This window comes from Natrix helvetica (genome assembly GCF_964273705.1).
Source record: "Natrix helvetica genome assembly, chromosome: 2".
NCBI lineage: Eukaryota > Metazoa > Chordata > Lepidosauria > Squamata > Natricidae > Natrix > Natrix helvetica.
This window is the reverse complement of record NC_138552.1, coordinates 127,685,225-127,704,355: the sequence shown is the minus strand read 5'-3', so window position 1 is coordinate 127,704,355 and position 19,131 is coordinate 127,685,225. Positions and strand designations below refer to the sequence as shown.

General features: G+C 36.7%; 2 protein-coding genes across 4 annotated transcripts in view; both read left to right on the top strand.

Annotated features, from left to right (window-relative positions):
- The window catches only part of WDPCP (WD repeat containing planar cell polarity effector), a 368,266-nt gene that overhangs the window by 76,465 nt on the left and 272,670 nt on the right, over positions 1 to 19,131 (top strand). The gene's annotated exons all lie outside the window — the stretch shown is intronic.
- Positions 1 to 19,131, top strand: part of VPS54 (VPS54 subunit of GARP complex) — a 43,047-nt gene that overhangs the window by 23,095 nt on the left and 821 nt on the right. The window contains exons 11-23 of the mRNA XM_081941581.1: positions 282 to 337; positions 1,806 to 1,902; positions 4,099 to 4,439; positions 5,483 to 5,612; positions 6,152 to 6,333; positions 7,374 to 7,486; positions 9,676 to 9,739; positions 12,677 to 12,782; positions 13,119 to 13,206; positions 14,236 to 14,357; positions 14,967 to 15,047; positions 15,758 to 15,865; positions 17,425 to 17,519. Coding sequence (XP_081797707.1) covers positions 282 to 337; positions 1,806 to 1,902; positions 4,099 to 4,439; positions 5,483 to 5,612; positions 6,152 to 6,333; positions 7,374 to 7,486; positions 9,676 to 9,739; positions 12,677 to 12,782; positions 13,119 to 13,206; positions 14,236 to 14,357; positions 14,967 to 15,047; positions 15,758 to 15,865; positions 17,425 to 17,519 — 1,583 coding nt within the window. The remainder of the gene's footprint in view (positions 1 to 281; positions 338 to 1,805; positions 1,903 to 4,098; positions 4,440 to 5,482; positions 5,613 to 6,151; positions 6,334 to 7,373; positions 7,487 to 9,675; positions 9,740 to 12,676; positions 12,783 to 13,118; positions 13,207 to 14,235; positions 14,358 to 14,966; positions 15,048 to 15,757; positions 15,866 to 17,424; positions 17,520 to 19,131) is intronic.

The following is a 19,131-nucleotide window of genomic DNA, read 5'->3' as shown; positions in this document are numbered from 1 at the left end:
GATGTGCTACCACTACCACAACATGCATTGAGAAACCAGAAGCAGGACTGAGTTAACATTGTCAGGAACCTAGATTTGTGCCTTTAGTAATAATTAGAAGGAGGAAAATAATACTAAACAAGTAAATCTTACTTATTTGTACAATTAAAGCAGAATCTTTTTGTTTCTGTGTTTGATTTTATCTGAGCCTAGCATTAGACAAATAAATATTTCTAATTGGTTAAGGTTGGGAAGCATTAAATCTGTGGGGAAAGCTAAGACTTTTGTTTTGTACTATGCAGTGTATTGTTAACGTAGTATCACAAACAGAAGAAATTGACACAGACATTGTTGTAAAGTAAGTATAAAATTAAATTACTTTAAAATATTTTTTATATCTGTGAATAATTTACACTTTTATGCATATATCTTTTCTTTTTAGCAAGTGTGCTTTTGCATCATTCTGTCAAGTGAATTATTTATTTAAGATAAAAATGATAATGCTGGAAATGATCTCAATAATTCAAATTTAAATTAAATTAAGATCCAAATTTATTTATAACCCTAGTATATTCTATATACTTTGTTCAGAAATAATGTTAAATTATAGATTAGAATAATAAAAGGAGCAACTGGCTATTTTCACACAGAATAATAAATAATCAACAAAGAAAAATGAGCATTCTGAGTTTTAGAATATCTGGCACAAATCACAAGCAAAGCAGGCTTGGGCTTTATCAGCAAAAATATTGATTATAGGAAAGTGCTGTGCTTCAGTTCATAAATTAGAAAGGGACATTTAAGTGTATGAATATATGTGCCAGAGCTGTTAACATCTCCTTAAGGAGATTTTTTAACTTCTCGATTCTAGGAAAAATAGGGTTTGAGCTTAGAAAGTACTTAAGCGCTACATGATGCTTTAAATCTGGGTCCCCAACCTCTAGGCCACAGCCCACAGACTGCTTTGCAGTCTATTTAAAACCAGTCTGTGGGAGAGATGGGCAAGCACGCGACCGTGAAGGTCCACTTGCACAATCCAAGGGTACTTGCATCCATGTGCAAAGCTCCATTTGCACGAATGAAGCTTTGCTCATGAGCACCCTCCAATAGCACAAGTGAGCTTTGCACCTGAGCGTAAGTACGCTTCGTTCACTCATGAAGCTCCATTTGCATGAATAGAGCTTTGCATATGAGCCCAAGCACCTTCCAACTGCACGAATGGAGCTTTGTGCATGAGCACAAACGCCCTGCACTTGTGCAACTGGAGCTTCACACATGAGTGCAAGTGCCTGCTCGTCACAAGAGTGGAGCACAAGAACCCTGTTAGTGCACGAAGCTCCGTTTGCATGAATAGAGCTTTGCACATGAGCATGAGCGTCCTCCGCTTGAGCGAGTGGAGCTTCATGCACGAGTGGAATTTCACACATAAATGCAAGTGCCAGCTGCTCAGGCGAGTGGAGCCTCGCAGGCAAGCATAAGCAGCATTTGCTCGTGTGCAAAATTCCATTTGTGCAAGTGGAGGCGTTCATGCCTGCTGCTCACACAAATGGAGCTGTCTGCACATGTGTGCACCTGCCACTGGCACCTCCCCTAGTGCCATCCTGGACTGCCAAACTGTAAAGGTTAGCGACCACTGCTTTAGAGCAGACGGATATGTTGTCAAGTGTGCTTTAACTCCAGTTAGATTACTCAACTATTGTGTGAACCAAGAAAAAGATGCAGCTTTATTAACCATCAAAACAACATTGTAATTACCTTATCGTTTCCATTGTAAACCGGAGAGCTAAATTAAAGTTTAAATAATAGTATTTTGTTATTTTTTATAGACTTGCAGATCAAATGAGAATGTTAAATTTTCCGCAGTGGTTTGAGCTTCTGAAAAGTATTTTTTCTAATTTCATTGTCTTTCTCAAGAGAATTAAGGTAAAGTACTGTATTTTCAATAAAGATTTTAGAATTTATCTTGCATAATACATAATACAAACATTTTCTAGTTCTATAATATAATGTAGTTTATAATAGGGTACTGGACTTTTGTCTGCTATCATTGATCAAACAAGGTTGTACAGCTGAAAATTAAGAAAGTATTGGGAAATTGGTTGTCAGCAATACTTCTTTAAGATAATGAAATTCTAAGCACATGGGGGGTGGGGGTGAAAGTTCAAATATAGGTGCCTATGGTTATTTGGAGGGATGCCATTCCGGACTTGACCACTGTGAATAATGAAACTGTGGATAGTGAAACTTTGAAAATATATATTTTACACCTACATAAAAACCACCTATTTTGTGTATGATTAAAATACACATAATATGCTGTAAAAGTCCTCTTTCAAAAAAAATCATTTACCAAAACCCACAAATACAAGAAACCCTTTCCTACGGATCACAAAATATGGTCTAATTTACTAAGCATAGATCCGTAAATCAATTGATATTAGAACTGCAGATAACACGGGCCACTTCTATATAGTAATCTGGGATTTTTACATTTAGTTTTCCCCATATTTTTGCTGTTTAATGGTTAATTATGACTCTGGTCTATAGCAAGTCTAGGAGAGTGTGAATTTTACTCTCCTTTTCTCCAATGACTTACCTAGAAATTAGAAACTATATTTTTGGTTTAATTTGGTCTATAATAACAAGTCAACTTAAAAACTGAAATGAACTTATTTCAAGAAACAATGGTTAAATACTATTTGCTCAGGTTGAAGCATATGTTTTAATCCACAATTAGAGAAGAAACAAAACATGTCTAAGATTTTGGTATGTAAAAAACTGACAAGTTTAACCATAGAGCTTAATTTAACCTGCAAATTGGAACATTAAATATCTACAGGCAGTATTTGCCTTTATGATTAACATGATCTTTTTGCAAGAAAATTCCAGGCTTTATGAATGGAATGAGCATGAGGGTTGAATGTTATTCCTAATCACTTCCTGTTTGGTACTTTGTTTCTCGTTTGTATGAATCAGCATTTTCCATCCCGTCTAAATTAAGAAAATCTTCCTTTAATATTCAGTTAACAAGCTCACATTTTAAAGTAAAACTAATTTTTCCCATTTCACATAAAATAGATGAAATGAAATGATAAGAAAAAGATGTTGTTAATATCCAGTCCTAAGAACAAGCAGTAGAAAAGATAATCCTGTTTTGCTAGGAATCTGACTTCTTAGACTAAATATTGTTGGGAATTATTATTATAAGTTCTCTCACTTGGGGAGTTTAGTAAAAAATACATTTACCATTCTTAATGATAACATTCCCAATTTACCTCCACCTAAGGGGCTCAGTGGCCAAGCAATTAAAACACTGGACTTGTTGACCAGAGGGTTGGTAGTTTGAGATCTAAATACTGCATGACAAAGTGAGCTTCCGTTACTTGTCCCAGCTTCTGCCAACCTAGCAGTCTCAAAGCACATAAATGCAAGTAGATAAATAGGTACCACTTTGGTGAGAAGGCATTCCATGCATCTTCAGCATACGGGCATGCTGGCTACATGACCACAGAAGCGTCTTTGGACAGTGCTGGTTCTTCAGCTATAAATAGGAGATGAGCACCACCCTCTAGAGTCAGATACAACTGGCAGGGGAAAACTTTTTTTTTATGACATAGAAACATGGTTAGAAAAGAAAAGATAGACATACATTCCAGCACTTACACCAACATTTTATCCGATGTTGAGTATAAAAGTGTATAAACAGCAGCATGAGAAGAAATGTTTGTGTAATTGGAGTTATGAGGAGGCATTTCTCTTTTTGCTCAGATTCACACCAACAGAAAATCTTCCTTGATCTCTCATTCAGATTTAAAAGATTTAAGACACTGGAGTCCAATTGAAATTTTTAAGACCATTGGGGGTGGGGTAAGAAACTATTGTTATTTTCCAAAATGCTGACACTTGTTTTTTTTAGTGCAGTTCATATTTATAAAACCACAAATGTTGCATTAAGTAACTTTTCAGACAGAATATATGTTAGATAATTGTGAATTTTGAATACTTTTAATGATTTTATTGTTTGAGTAAAATTTAATGTGTTATCAAGTTAGCATATTTTGCTAAAGGATGTATTTTTCAAGGAATACAGCATTTTAACGGGTACTATATTTTTTTTAGGGAACACTAAATGTCATCAGAAGCGTGGTTCTCTTGGTTCTTGACAAGAACCAAAGGAGCAAGGAAGTGGGTGATATTTCTGTGCAGACCAATTCTGCAAAAGAGAATTCCATAGACACAGAAGTGGCCTATCTGACTCATGAAGGCATGTTCATAAGTGATGCTTTCAGTGAAGGAGACCTTCCATCCACAGTAGCTGATTCTGTCTCCCAGAGAAACCTTTACCCAGACAGTCAGCCAAGCAGTAGCGATTCTGTGTCTGAAGCTGAATGTACCACTGATTCCTCATCTAGCAAGGAGCAGACTTCGTCCAGTGTAACACTAGGTGGAATTGAGATCATGTATGTAGCAAAAATCTTTAACTTAGAACCTAATCCAAATGGCAGGCATGATTGGTTCCAACTATACAAATGTGAACATTCATAAAAGTTCTAAAAAATTGAACTTAGAAAACATAATTTCCAAAACTCAAATATGAGGTTTGACTCTATTTTAAGCATTCCCTGAAGAAAGAAACTAGAATTCCTAGCCCTGGTTTTTAACACCAATTGTTTGTTTCAGAAAATTTTAAGTTTTTAACTTGGTAACTCTGCATAAAATAATAGCAAATTGTCACATTTTCCAGTATTATTTTCAAATGTGGTGTAGAATTGTCTAAAACGAACAGCTTGCCCATCCTGTCTATGTTTGTGCATGAAAAACTGTGAATTCTGTGTGACTTTTGCTTCCAGCTATGCTTCTGTTGCTTTGTTGTCTGTGGATGAAAGAAGAACAAACATGCTTCCACATGTTTTAATTGCAATGGAAGAGTCTTACTGATATTTTTTATCTGTTTATGTGTTTTGATCTAAGTTGAGAAGCTTTGCTCTGATATATTTATTCCATGCCCATTCTCCAGTCTTTCTATGAGATTTCTAGAAAGGGTGATCCTTTTCTATTCCATCTTCATTAGTGCCTATAATTTGTTAATGAAGTGACCTTTACTTGAGAATACTACAGTATAAGTATTTACTCTAAAACAGATTATCCTTGTCATGTTATGTAATAACTTGTTGCACTGAATTATTTTTGTTGCTTTTGGAGAACTGATGTGGTAAACACTTCTAGAGACAACACTTCTATTATACTGTTTTTCTCTACTATAACAAGTTCTTAGTTCTGGTTATAGTAAAATAAATGCAAATCCAAGTTAAACATTTCATTGAGCAGAAATGTAGCATTAAATTTCTCTCTAGTTCAAAGACCTTGATCTCAAAACGCAGTGTAGTCAGCATACTGTATATGCAGCAGTAGGTGGTTCCGTTTTCTTTTCTAAACAAAATAGTAGCCACTGGATTATATCACTTACATATTTTTGTAAACAAATTATTCTTATTACTTTCAGGATTGGTGAAGATATAAAATTATCAGAACTGGAACTGGGCAGATTAGCAAATAACATCCAGGAGCTACTTTATAGTGCCTCTGATATTTGCCATGATCGCTCTGTTAAGTTTCTTATGGCTAGAGCAAAAGTAAGTTTGGTGCAGGTACCTGTATGTAACCAGGAAGAATTTTCAAATAGTTGTTTTTTCCTTCTTGCAGTTTTAACCAGATCACTTTGGGATAATTCCCCAATAGAAGTACCGGCAATCCTCAACTTACAACAGTTCATTTAGTGACTGTTCAAAATTACAACGGCCCTGAAAAAAGTGACCTTTCAAAGTTACAATGGCACTGAAAAAAAGTGATTTATGACCATTTTTCACACGCATGAGGCATCCCCGTGATCATGTGATCAAAATCCAGATGTTTGGCAACTGGTTCAAACTTACGACTTATTGCTGTGTCCCAAGGTCATGCGATCGCCCTTTGAGACCTTCTGACACATGACCATGGGGATGCTGCAATGGTCATAAGGTGTGGAAAATGGTTTATAAGTCAATTTTTTCAGCGTCATTATAACTTTGAACAGTCATTAAATGAACTGTTATAAGTCGAGGACTACCTGTATAAGGTTGGAAAAATGAAAATAAGTAGAGTGCTATTGCATCAGCTTTTCTTTTCCCTTTAGGATGGATTCCTGGAGAAACTGAATTCTACAGAATTTGTTGCTCTTTCACGATTAATGGAAACGTTCATCTTGGATACAGAACAGATATGTGGTAGAAAGAGTATGTCATTGCGGGGCGCACTTCAAAGCCAAGCTAATAGATTTGTAAATAGATTCCATGAGGAAAGAAAGACTAAGCTGAGGTATTTGTATGTTTGTTACATAGCCCTTATTGCACTCTGAACAGTAAAAAATGGAGTTGAAATCCACTGCATTCCACCTGAATTATTTACCTCTGAGCCTAGGAAGCATATTGAATCCATATTAAATCAATAAAATGATAGCTAATTTTAAGTCACTTTTTAGGTTTCTTAAGTAGAGCACCGCTGTGGATTTCAGAAAGGGTATGGTAGACCAAAAATTATCAAAAATACTTTTCTCCCTTCCACATCTTCACAATTCATTATTCCTTCCTTCTAATTCTCTTGCATACAGTGACTTTCCAGGTTCTCTTGGGATTGGAGAAATAAATGCCATTCAAGGATCAACTCAGTTTCCAACATGGTCCCTTTTAATTTTCGATCCTTATAGCTATGTACACTCTACCTTAGTTTCACTCTAACCTTTTTGCCTATATTATCCTTCTACCCTAGCCTCCTTAATCATCTCCCTCCATTTTTCTGACACATACTTCTCATGGTCAAAGACTTGTAAAGAAAGTGGAAAAAATATTCCAGGTTATCAGTGTACATCTAGAGATTTTGTGATAAGTCAACATTCTTAGCATCAGATGCCATGAGAAAACTGATAAGTGAGAAAATGAAGCCTGCAGTGGCTGAACTGCAGTGGTAGAAAAGGCTTGACTTGGGCTAACAAAGGAATAGATGGCTTCTATTCCTCAACAATTCATCTCTGGGTCACTGTTTCATATGAGGTTTTCATGAGTGTTTATCCAAATGTTGGTTTCAAAGTTAACAGAGGAGCAATAAATCAAAAGAAAAACTTAAAAATAGTAAACTCATTTTCAAAACGGTATATTCATTTTTTACACATCATGGGGTTAGAAATAATACTCAATATTATAAACGCCAAAAGGGAATTTTTAAATAAAAAATTAAGATAAAAATCTATAGAAATTTATGCTGCATCTTGCTCCTTAGTTAGAACATTCCTAATGTTGCATTTCAAATGAAGAGACAAGTTTTTCCCCTTTAAACCCCATTTTCTTTTTGTATGTAAATAGTCTTCTGCTTGATAATGAACGCTGGAAGCAAGCTGATGTTCCTGCAGAGTTTCAGGATCTTGTTGATTCTATATCAGATGGCAAAATTGCTTTACCAGAGAAAAAAGCAGGAGGTGAGTTTTCTCTCAGTAGACTCTAGATTATTCTACTGTTGCATGTAAATGTACTTTGGCAAACCTTTGACAGGCAAAATCATTATAACCAAGTTCTTCAGTTCCCGAAGAGAAAGACCAATTTGATAAGGATAACACTTACCTCTGGCACTCATTAAAGCTTAGTAGTAAACCAGTGATGTGGAGGCAGGGGAGGCACAGCCTCACCACTGTCATCATGAAAAGAAAAAAAATGTAAAAGGAAAAAGGCGAGAGCTGAGGTCAGGCTGAGCTAGTTGCTGCCTCACCGTGGAGGACTCTGCTTAACTGTTTAAAAAAGTCTCTAAAAAAGCACCCTCTATTATGAGGCAGGAGAACTGCATGCCTCATCTAGTCTGACTTTAGGCGTTTTATGATCACTCGAGCAGAATTAAGTAAGGGTTAAAAGCCTAAAAATTCCTGACGTAGGTGAGGCACGCAGTTCTGCCTCATAGTAGAGGGCGTTCATTTGGGCGGGGCTTCTTCAGAGGACCCGAGGCAAGAGCAGAGCTGAAATCCTCTCTGAAACAGCTGGAAAAGGTACGTGTGGGTCGGAGGGAAAGGGAGGAATTCAAACTTCATCCTCCTAGTGCGGGGCTTTGGGCAAAGGCTGGAGGGAAGGACTGTGGCTCGCTTGTGCTCTCCCTGGGATGTAGTTTGATTGCAGGCAGAGCCACGTTGCCTTTTCAAACATGTAATCAGTGAAGCTGGGCTGGATCCTTCCTGGCCTGAGGGAAAGCGTGTGTGCTCCAGTATGGCTCTTTGACTGGCTTCCTGCCTCTTCCTGTGGTCTCCTCGCTGGTGCTCTTCCCTCCAATCCATGTGTGCGTGTGTTTGTGTGTGTGTTTGAGAGGTGGAGGGAGGGAAGGGGGTAGGAGAGATAGTCCAATCCAACGTGTGTGTGTGTGTGTTTGAGAGAGGGGGAGGGAGAGAGAGGGAGGAAGGAGGGGAAGGGAAAAGAAAAAGAAAGAAGTAAACTTCTTTTGCAAAGGAGAAAAACAAATGCTGTCGCTTTAAATCGGAACTGGCTGTGGAATTTTGGGAGTTGAAGTCCACAAGTCTAAAAAAAATTGAAACTCACCACTGTGTCAGTGCCTCACCAGCCATAAACCTCAACACACGTCACTGTAGTAAACATATCTGTTATAATGAGTCACAGACAGGGATTAAATTTGCATATCCACTGGTTCCGAAATGCCTCTTCTGAACTGAAACTAAAGCAGCGCACACTTACTGAGAAATGAAATTAAAAGTAAATCTGAAATGTCTTCGTGTAACCTGCAAGCTGTACTCCTTTGATGTGGATTCTGAGGGGTTTTCAGGAAATAGGGAGTGCCTTGTTTCCACTTGCCTTACCCACTAAACATATCCTTTTCATGATAAGAGGAAAGTGAAACCTAAGATTTGCTGCTTCAAGATGCTATAAACACTATAAGGCAGCAGCTTGTTTTGTTTCTCTTATTGCATAGATAAAGAAAAGTAGCTGTGCCTATGGAGTTAGGGACCTACTGGACTAGTGCTTAAATAGATGAGAATCTATTATAAGTAGCCCTCGAATTACAAGTGTACAGCGACTGTCTGAAATTAAATGGTGCTGAACAGAGGTGCGTTGCTCCCAGTTCAGCCTGGATCGGGCTAACTGGTAGTAGCGGTGGCAGGAAGCTCCACCCACATGCGCAGAAGCATCACACGTGCCCAAACCTGTAGTAGAAAAATTGGCAACCTACCACTGGTGCTGAATGAAGGGACATGACCCTGCCTGAAGTTCTGATTGCTGGGATGCCCCACTGATCACATGATCAAAATTCTGGTGCTTGGCAGTGCTCCCATTCTTAAAACTGTAGGACTGCTGTAGAAACTCCACTTCCCTCCATTGTAGGCTAGATGGCCTCAGCCAGCTAGGACCACCACCCCATAGGCCCTCTTCCTCCCCTCTTGGCCTCTTCCTCCACTCCTGGCCTCCCAAGAAGCCAGCAATAGGGAGAACTGGCAGTGTGGTCGTTGAGAGAAGTGGTCACATGGGTGTATCACTTAACCATGATGACTCATGACCAGAATTCCAGGCTCACTTGTAGTCATAGGTTGAAGACTATTTGTAGTTTAATTAGATTGATTTAACATTTAGAGCATTCCATATTTTGCCATTAGTTTTTTTTTCTTTTTGTTTATAGCACCTGAAGAAAGAAAGCCAACAGATTTTCTTATTGTTGATGGACAAAAATATGCTGTAGTTGGGTAAGATTCCCTTTCCTTCATAACTTATTTTGAGTAATTTTGATTCAAAATATCCTGACATGATCTATTTTTAATATAAAGTAATATACAAATATTTAAAAAATTAATAGGTATAGCACTGATTCATATAGTCTGCTCTAGGCACCTAATCAGTGAAGTTGAATTCCAAAAGGTGTTTGAAAATTTCATAGCTCTCTGATGGGTTATTCTGTTCAGTGGCTGGTGAGCATCTACTAACGAGCCCTGGATGTTATTCGCCTTGAGTAGTCTCTTTGATCCTTTGTGGCTTATTTGTTTACGGAGACCCCTATGGAGATGTACTACAACAATGCCTAGATACTGGTGAAGAAAAATGTGGAAGGATGGATAGGTACCATGTTCAGGCCTACACTGTGACAAAAAGAGAGGCAAAGCATTCTCCTCTGTTTTACTGCTTGGATGTCATCCAGTGGCCTTGTACAGGATGTATTCTGTGCAAGAGGTGTTTTTTTTATCTTCTTCTGTGCCACTGTCACTGGTTTATGCAGCATTCTGCCAATAAAGTTGCTTGCGTTTGCTATAGTCTTGGCTGCTATAACACAGACTCTTTGGTAGTAACTAGTACGTGGGACTTATTTTGATGTCCGTTCTCGTTATCTTCTGCTACTTGTTATCTTCAGTAACAATTATGTCACTATCTTTGTTTTGTTCTGGTTGGAAATCTATATCATCTGGCTTGTATAGAAAGTGGTATATGTGTAAAGACTTTTATCCAGCAAATTGTCAATTCCTCATTCCCAGAGGGGAAGTCTCTATCAGCCTTGAAAGAGGCAATGATGCATTCAGTTCGGGAAACACCATCTCTGAATCCAGAAGTGGGGGGGGGGGGGATACAAATGCCTGGACTCCAGTCTCCACTTTTTGAGGAAAGTTGTAGAGATTGTAGTGGATAAACTGTGCAGCAGAAGAAATGAATTATCTGGATCATTTTCAGTCAGGGATAGAAAGAGCATTGCTCACTTGGACAATCTTTGTCATGAACTGGATGGGTGAAGTGTCTTTCCCACCAACCCACCCACCCATCAGTCTTATTAAGCCTCTAATAAGTAGAATAGTACCATGCTGTTGGTCTGCATCAGGAGGTTGAGATGGGAAGTGTTCTGTATGGTTCCAGTCCTTCCTCAGTAGATGGTTCCAGTATGTCTTAGTGGGGAAGAGAACTTGACCTAGAGACTTCTAACATGTGCTGCAGGGATTGATCCTTTCCCTCCTTTTTAACACCTATATGAAGCTGCAGGTTGTTTCTTGATTTCACAGTGATGAATCTTATTTCACCTTATTATACAGCAATAGCATAGTATATCCAATATGCAACAATGGGATGACATTCTATTAAAAAATATGTATAAGATATTTGTAATATATCTTATAAATTAATATAAGGGATAGTTGTGGCATTTAATACCATAAATGAATGGTCCTCTAATATGAATGTGTTAATTAATAAACTGAGCACATTTCTGTAGCTAATACTGGTAGAATATTTACTTCTTTTGTTTATTTCCAATATTCTAAGTTATCTAAATAATACAGTGTCAAGAATGTGTAAGTATATTATATAAATATCATTGTATTGAAATAGCATAATGTATCAAGATTTATTACAACAAAAAGGAATTGAATACACTGAAAATGTATATAAGTATGTATTAAGATAATTCAAATAAGGTCAGTTAATGTTCTTTTTGGATAATTAACAAATTTATAAACAAATACTAATATCAAACAGATATGAACTTTGCAAAGATTTATCATGCAAATTTTTAAAAACAGCAAAAATGGAAACTTAAAATAACAAAGCTAAAACATGAAAGATCTTAAACAAAACTTAAAACTGATTTTATCATTTTGAAAAATAAATAATTTCTCACTAGTGTTAACAATAACAATTTCTATAGAAGGGAATTATTACACAATTGAGGCACCGTTGGTTGAAAAGCCTTTTCTCTCATAGCATCTACTTTACTTATTTTGACAGGGCATATTTAAAATGGCTTTTGAAGTAAATGCCCTCTTTCTGTTACATAAATATGAGAGAGGTAAATCTTTAAGTAAATAATTTCTTAATACCTGTGAGTATTAAAATGAATAAGCAATGTTATGCTTTTATTAGACTCTTTTTAACATATTTGCTAATTGATACACATAAATTTCATAGTGTGATGCCACATGTACTTTAGCGATTATAACAGTATAGTTTATTGAATCTGCTTTCCTCTGTAAATATGTATTTGGCTCTTCTGAAGCAGAAAATCACAATTTTCTGTGTTATTAAAATAATTAATTTTCAATGATCACTGAACATACTTCTCCATCAGTGATGAATGAATTGCTTCCAATGACATTTCAAATTTGAAAGTGGCAAGTAAAATTTGTTTATTTTACTCAATCTATGTTTATTAAAAACAAATTACACCCTTTTCATTTCCCCCCAATATTGAATATTAAAAAATTGCAACACCATTGGGAGGAAGGATAATTGGTGACTATACGGTTTTAAAGTGGCCCTTCATATATAATGAGGATTAAAATAAACTAAATATGACAAAAAGAAGAAACAGGTTATTAGCAGAAAAAGTATCCACATTACATTCATTGGTAGTGATGTGAAATCCATTAAGAATCCTCTATAATGGAAAAGTAAATTTGAAACTGGCAAAACATTCCTCCTTGTAGCATTAAAGCAGCTGCATTAAAGCCAAGTCTGTCTTCGAAGCAGTTGTGTAGGTCTTTCAAAGGGTGCAATTGCTTTAATTCTTTCAGTACTTTGTCTGTTAACACTCTTTGCAAAGTGCCATTTTTGTTGATTAACTTTTTCACTGACAAAGTTGTTAATGTTCATATGATTCCAGTATATACTATGATTTGTAATGGCATCTTCAATTCTTTACCTTACAGGACAGTGTTGCTATTAATTAGAATCATCCTTGAATACTGCCAGTGTGTGGATAATATTCCCTCCATAGTGACTGATATGCTCACTCGCTTGTCTGATTTACTGAAGGTACAACTGCTTCCAGTCTGTTTTTAATGCATGGACTGTACTTGCAGGTTTTTTTTTTAACATTGCTTTCATACAGTTGTTTAATGAATCTAAATGGTAAGATTAAAAACACTGGAAGAAACAGTATTTCATCAGTATTTCGTAATAAGCTTATACTTTTTAATTTAAAAAAGTGCTACTAGGCATCTGATGAGGTGAACTGCAGTTCATGAAAGTGTATGCCTTTTAATAATGTATGCACTAGCATACCATAGAGGTGCTATCGGATTACTGAATTTTAAGTACATTGCATGTACTTTTTAAATAATTGTTTATTCCTCTCTCTTTCTCATACAGTATTTCAACTCAAGAAGTTGTCAGTTAGTACTTGGAGCAGGTGCTTTGCAAGTGGTTGGCTTGAAAACAATAACTACAAAGAATTTAGGTATGGCTGTGGTTTTAAAACATTCTGTGGTTCTGTGAATTCTCCTTAGGTTTGTTTGCTTGTTTGTTTCAAGAAAAAGAGCCGTAGTTTAAATTTTGACTTAATATAATGTTTTCTTATGAATTTGTGTTGAATATTATAATTTCGCCTTAGAAAAGTAATTATAAGATTCAGTCCGTAAAATGTGGTTCCTTCTGTCTAAATCTTTTCCTTCAATGCTGTTCTCTAATTGAAATGATATTCTTTAATGCAGACAATGGACAAGTCCTACAGGTAGTCCTTACTTAGCAATGATAATTGAGACCAGAATTTCTTATCACTGCCGTGTTTCCCTGAAAATAAGACAGGGTCTTATTTTCTTTTGACTTCCAAAATAAGCACTTGGCCTTATTTTTGGGGAGGTCTTATTATTTTTGAGGTGCAGGAGGCGGCAAGCGTGGTTACCTCATGACTGCTGCTGTGTTGCAATATTTTCAGAGAGGGCTTATTTTCAGGGGAGGCGCATGTGCTCAAAAGCCTTATTATTTTGGGCTTATATTCCAAGGAGGTCTTATTTTGGGGGTAACAGGGTAAGTGGTCATAAGACATGACACATGATGTGACCATGCTGCTTAGCGACAGCAATTCTGGCAGTCCCTGGTTAATGTCATTAAGTGAATCAGCATAGGTTGTTGAGTCAGGATGTCACATGACCATGATTTCCGACTTCCCCATTGACTTGGCTTTTTGGAAGCTAGCGGGGAAGGTTGCAAATCATGATCCCATGAGTGTGAGATGCTTCGATGGTTGAAAATCCAGGTCAGCTGCTGAATGCTTGGATTATGATCATGTGACCACAGGGGTGCCATAAAGGCCAGAACCTGAAGGACAGGTTGAAGTACTACTTGTTCAGCACTGGTTAAGTTTGAACAGTTCCTGAATGAGTGTTTGTTAACCAAGACCACCGGTACAGCTGGCATTGAAAAAGGTCCATTAGTATAAAGTGAAATTCTTCTCTTGTGATTTTCCTTTTGTTTCTTCAATTTTTAGCTCTTTCATCACGCTGCCTACAACTTATAGTATACTACATTCCTGTTATCAGGGCTCACTTTGAAGCTCGCCTGCAGCCCAAACAGTTCAGCATGCTTAGGCATTTTGACCATATTACCAAGGTATTTTTCTAATTAATTTCTGACTTAAATGTTCTAAACACAAACCAAAAAAGGAGTATTGGGCTCCTCAAAGTATGTTATGTGCTTCCTAAAAAAAAATAGACAGCAATGTCATTTTTTCCAGGTCAGAGTTGTTCTTTTGAACACCCAAAACTTACAGCTCATTATATACCCTGTTGTAAGTGAGACAATATGTTGTTCTCCTTGGATGGACTTCTATAGCCATTCAAGGATTTAATAAGAAACAGGCTTGTTCACTTTCATCCAGATTTCTTGGGCCGTGAGAAAAGATTCCCAGATGTTAACAAGCCTCCATCAAAAGTAGAGTGCTTGGATGAGCAATCATTTATCTCATTTGTTTAAAATGTGGAAAAAAAACCAGCTAAAACCAGCCATTTGTGGAAAAAGCAGTTTCATATACCTTCTATAATAGCTTAAGAATTGTTTTTTGCTTTTTCCAAACTGCAGTTAAAGTGAATTTAAAAAACGGTGTAAATAAATAAGGGAGGCACAAAGAAATCATCTTTAGTTTTACTTTGTGTTTTATAGATATTTATCACAAGGACAAAGTCTGAGATAATATGAATAATGATCATGTTTTTATTCCAGGATTACCATGACCACATAGCAGAAATTTCCACTAAACTTGTAGCCATAATGGATACCTTGTTTGACAGATTGCTTTCCAAGGTAAATAATCTGAGGGTGGGATGATATTGCTTAATTTGTATTAAGTTTCTCATTTTGCTTAGAACTTAAACTGATACTTGAGTTGTATCTTTCCTCCTCTTTTCTTTTAGCATTCTCAATGACATGTGCCAGGAGATACTATTTTAAAAATTATTTTAATACTATCTTAAAAATTAATTATCCTTGTATTATTACTTCATGCCAGTAAGATAATTATTCTACTGATAGACATAACCTATATATTTCCCACCTAAAACAGAAAAGGTAAACCAGTTCTTTCAATATTTGTGGAATAATGGCAGCCACAATACCAGCTTCCTTGGAGCATCGCTCATACCTACAACTTACAGGCTATTCTGACTACAGTGTTCTCATGTAAAAGACATGTGTAGGATGTAGTGCACTGATGCCATCCTTTAGGATTATAATCTCTGCTTTTGTCCCTCATAGAGTAATGGCACAGCAACTCTAACTCATAGTAAGAGTTCAAGTGGCCCAAACCTCAGCAATGTAGCACTGTTTTTGCATAGGAGCCTGCACAAAGGAAAACAGATTCACAGAGTGAGGTGAATGGAGAAATTACGACAATGACTCTATTCCAATCTTTTCCTCTCACAAATAAGTTGCTAGTCAAAATCCAGAAGACAAGTTCAGTGACCGAGACACACACACCCTACCCCATCCCCACCCACCCCACTTTGTATTTTCAGTATGAAGTGAAAGCTCCGGTACCTTCTGTGTGCTTCAGGAATATTTGTAAGCAGATGGCAAAGATGCATGAAGCAATATATGACCTGCTTCCTGAGGAGCAAACACAGGTGAGCCCTTTGCTGCTGAGAAACTGTCATAAATGTTCTCCCAAATGTTTAAGAGATGTAAAATAGGGTCTTAGTACACAATATTAATGACATTTTAAATACTGTATTTGACTGTTGGATGATACATAATTCATGTAATAGTAAAAGAAGAAATCAAAATGGGAAGTGCTTTGTCTAATCTGAACAAAGCAAGAAAATCTTCAGTTATGAAACTATGATGGGAAGAAAAAAGGGGTTGATCTTTTTTCTCTGCTTTTTCCAAATATAGTCTTTGGGGGTTCCCTTATCTAAGCTTAATATCTTACTTTAAAGCATCTATTTTATTACTCTCTGCATGCTGGTAGGTGATTCATTCATACCATGAAAGAAGTAAATTAATTATTAGTTTTAATTAAGTTGATATATTATAGCTGTGTGGTGCAGTGGTTAGAATTCAGTACTGAAGTCTACTTCTGTTGACCGCTTCCTGCCTACAATTTGGCAGTTTGAATCTCATCAGGCTTGAGGTTGACTTAACCTTGCATCCGTCCCAAGTTGGTAAAATGAGGGCACAGATTGTTGGGGACAACATGCTGACACTGTAAACCGCTTAGAGAGGCCTGTAAAGCACTGTGAAGCGGTATATAAGTCTAAGTGCTAGTGCTATAGCTCATGTATGTGTGTGAATATTGACAAAACATTTCTTCTGGTAGCACATAAAGTATTTAAACATATTCTCATGCTGCTATATCTGATCTTTGGCAAACTTGTTTGTCTAAATTGAAAGAGTAGATTACTAGAAGTTGAGTAGATGCAATGTTTCAGATTTGATTCCAAAAAGATGAGATTTGAGCAAGCAGAAACATGAATATAGGACTGCAGCTCTTTAAAGCAATCACATTCCTAGAGTCATAGACTGCAGATACACTGCGCAATTCTAATGCAGTTCCATTAATCTCTTTGTAAGAACAAAAAATAAGCATCTTGTGCTACTATTAATATTAAACCTTTCTGGATTACTATTCACTTCATCAGGTGTGTCTGGTCTTAGATTGAGTGAGGAACAGTTAGGATACACAATTGTTGAGAGAACAAGAAAAAGGGGGGGAAAGCGGGTGAGGAGAAAGTCAGAATTATACAATTACTGTAGAGATAAGAGATGGATGTATTTAAATTGTAACCCACAAAAACTTACCTCCTGAGAACATTATTTCACCTCAAAAGTAACCCTGACAGGCAAGCTGAAATTCAGTAAAAGGTTCACATTTTTTCTCTATTAAATGCAAATAATATAGGCCCAAAACATTTTTATCAAATTACATGTTCCAATCACTTGTTCAGTGTCGGGCTATTTGCACATCTGATTATTGCTCTGTGATTTCCTAATCTATTTCCTTTTCCTTTCCTAAGAACATAAATCTGCTTCTTTCTCACACTGTTTCCATTGCAGTAGACTTTCCTCTAGAAACAAGAATGTTTGCTGCTGAAATTGCAAATTGATATAGTACTTAGTTTTTGTGCTAGCTATGGATTCTTCAGAAGAATAATTTCTTACTCTTAACTTTTGTATTACCTTTTAGATGTTATTTTTAAGAATTAATGCAAGTTACAAATTTCACTTAAAGAGACAGTTGGCCCACTTAAATGTAGTCAATGATGGAGGACCTCAAAATGGGTATGTTACAATAAAATTATTTCTTAGTTCGGGAGTAGGTATTTTGTTACAGCATAAAAAGTTAGTACGGTATCTTAATTGTATTTCTCCCCACCCTTCAATTTTTGCACTAGATTTAATTTACTTAACCACAGACCCATCTGCCCCAGTGGCTCCCCATTTGCAATATTGTGTCCAACTTTGGTTCAATAGTTCAAGAAATTAAGTATTCAAGAAGTTCACAGTTCAAGAAGAACAGTGACAAATGGGAGCAAGTTCAGAGTAGCTGAAACGATGAATTAAACACCTATGAGGAAAGGTTAAATCATCTGGCTATGTTTTTATCTTAAAGAAAATATATGATGTCAACCTTGAAATAGTTAAAATGTTGTCGCACAAGAGCAGGTAGACTTATTCTCCATTGTCAACCTGTGGTTAAACTTTAAGGAGGTTATTGAATCAGGAGGAACTTCCTGATTGTGTCAGCCAGAGAATAACTTGCCACATGATCTAGTGAATTATCCCATGCTAGAGATCTTCAACCCATGACTGTCCATCTCCAAGTGCAAGGCCTTTTAAGAGGATGTGCAGATGTGCAGAGTTGTGGGAGGACCTGAATGCTTTTTCCAGGAGTAAAGGGAAAAAAATATCTCTACAAAGGACTACGTCCCTTATGCAAAAGGATTTCACCAACACTTCATCTTAAGGAAATAAAGAGGGAGGAGGAACTCAGATACGCTCAAATATTTGCTCCCACATTAAAGTGGCTCTTCTTCCTCACATGCCATGAAACAAATATTTCCAAGCACTCTGGTAAAAGAGGCAAATGCCTCCCTTTCCCTTGCTACCACTCATATCATGTCGGTACAAAAACACAGCTCCTATGCTGTTGGGTTGCAATGCGTAATCTGTAGTAGTCTATGTGAGAACTAATAAATTTAGGATTGCACCACTGATTGAATTACAACCCTGATTTTATTGCTCTCTCCCTTCTCCCCTCCCTAGTGACGGGAAGGAAGCTGAAAATAAATTTGGATATCACTTTTTAAAATTACAAAATTCTTTATTAATTGGAATATAATATAGGGAGAGGGAGAAATCAAAGTAGGTCATCAGTTCAGCTGTCATCAGGTCTGCTGATGGTGTAAGTCTATGTGCCATTTCTCAGTCTATTGCAGCCTGCCAGAGTTTTAAACACAGCTATGTTGTCTGGAGTAACCTATTTATTCTTTGTAGTAAATAAAATCTGTATTCTTTGGACTAGAATTTGGGGCCTTATTGATACTTTCAGCTGTATCTCCCATATTCTGTTATGCAGTCTGAAGATGCTGGAGATTGGAAGCATCCATCATCTATAGCGGGCGTTTTATGCTGTGCTTGATGAGGTTTTGTGAGAGACTGGTGTGGTGGGGAGTCCACTCATACAAACCCAATTTTCTATCAGTAGAGATTTGCTTCTTAAGGATTCCAAGATAAAAAAAAATAACAGGTTCACATCTATGTTCATTTTCAACATTGATTATATATTGCTATTTATATTTTACTGGTATTATTTCTTCCATAGTTGCAATTAATAAAACATGGGTTTAGGGAGATTTCCTCTGTATTTCAATAGTTATAATTTTGTAGTTAA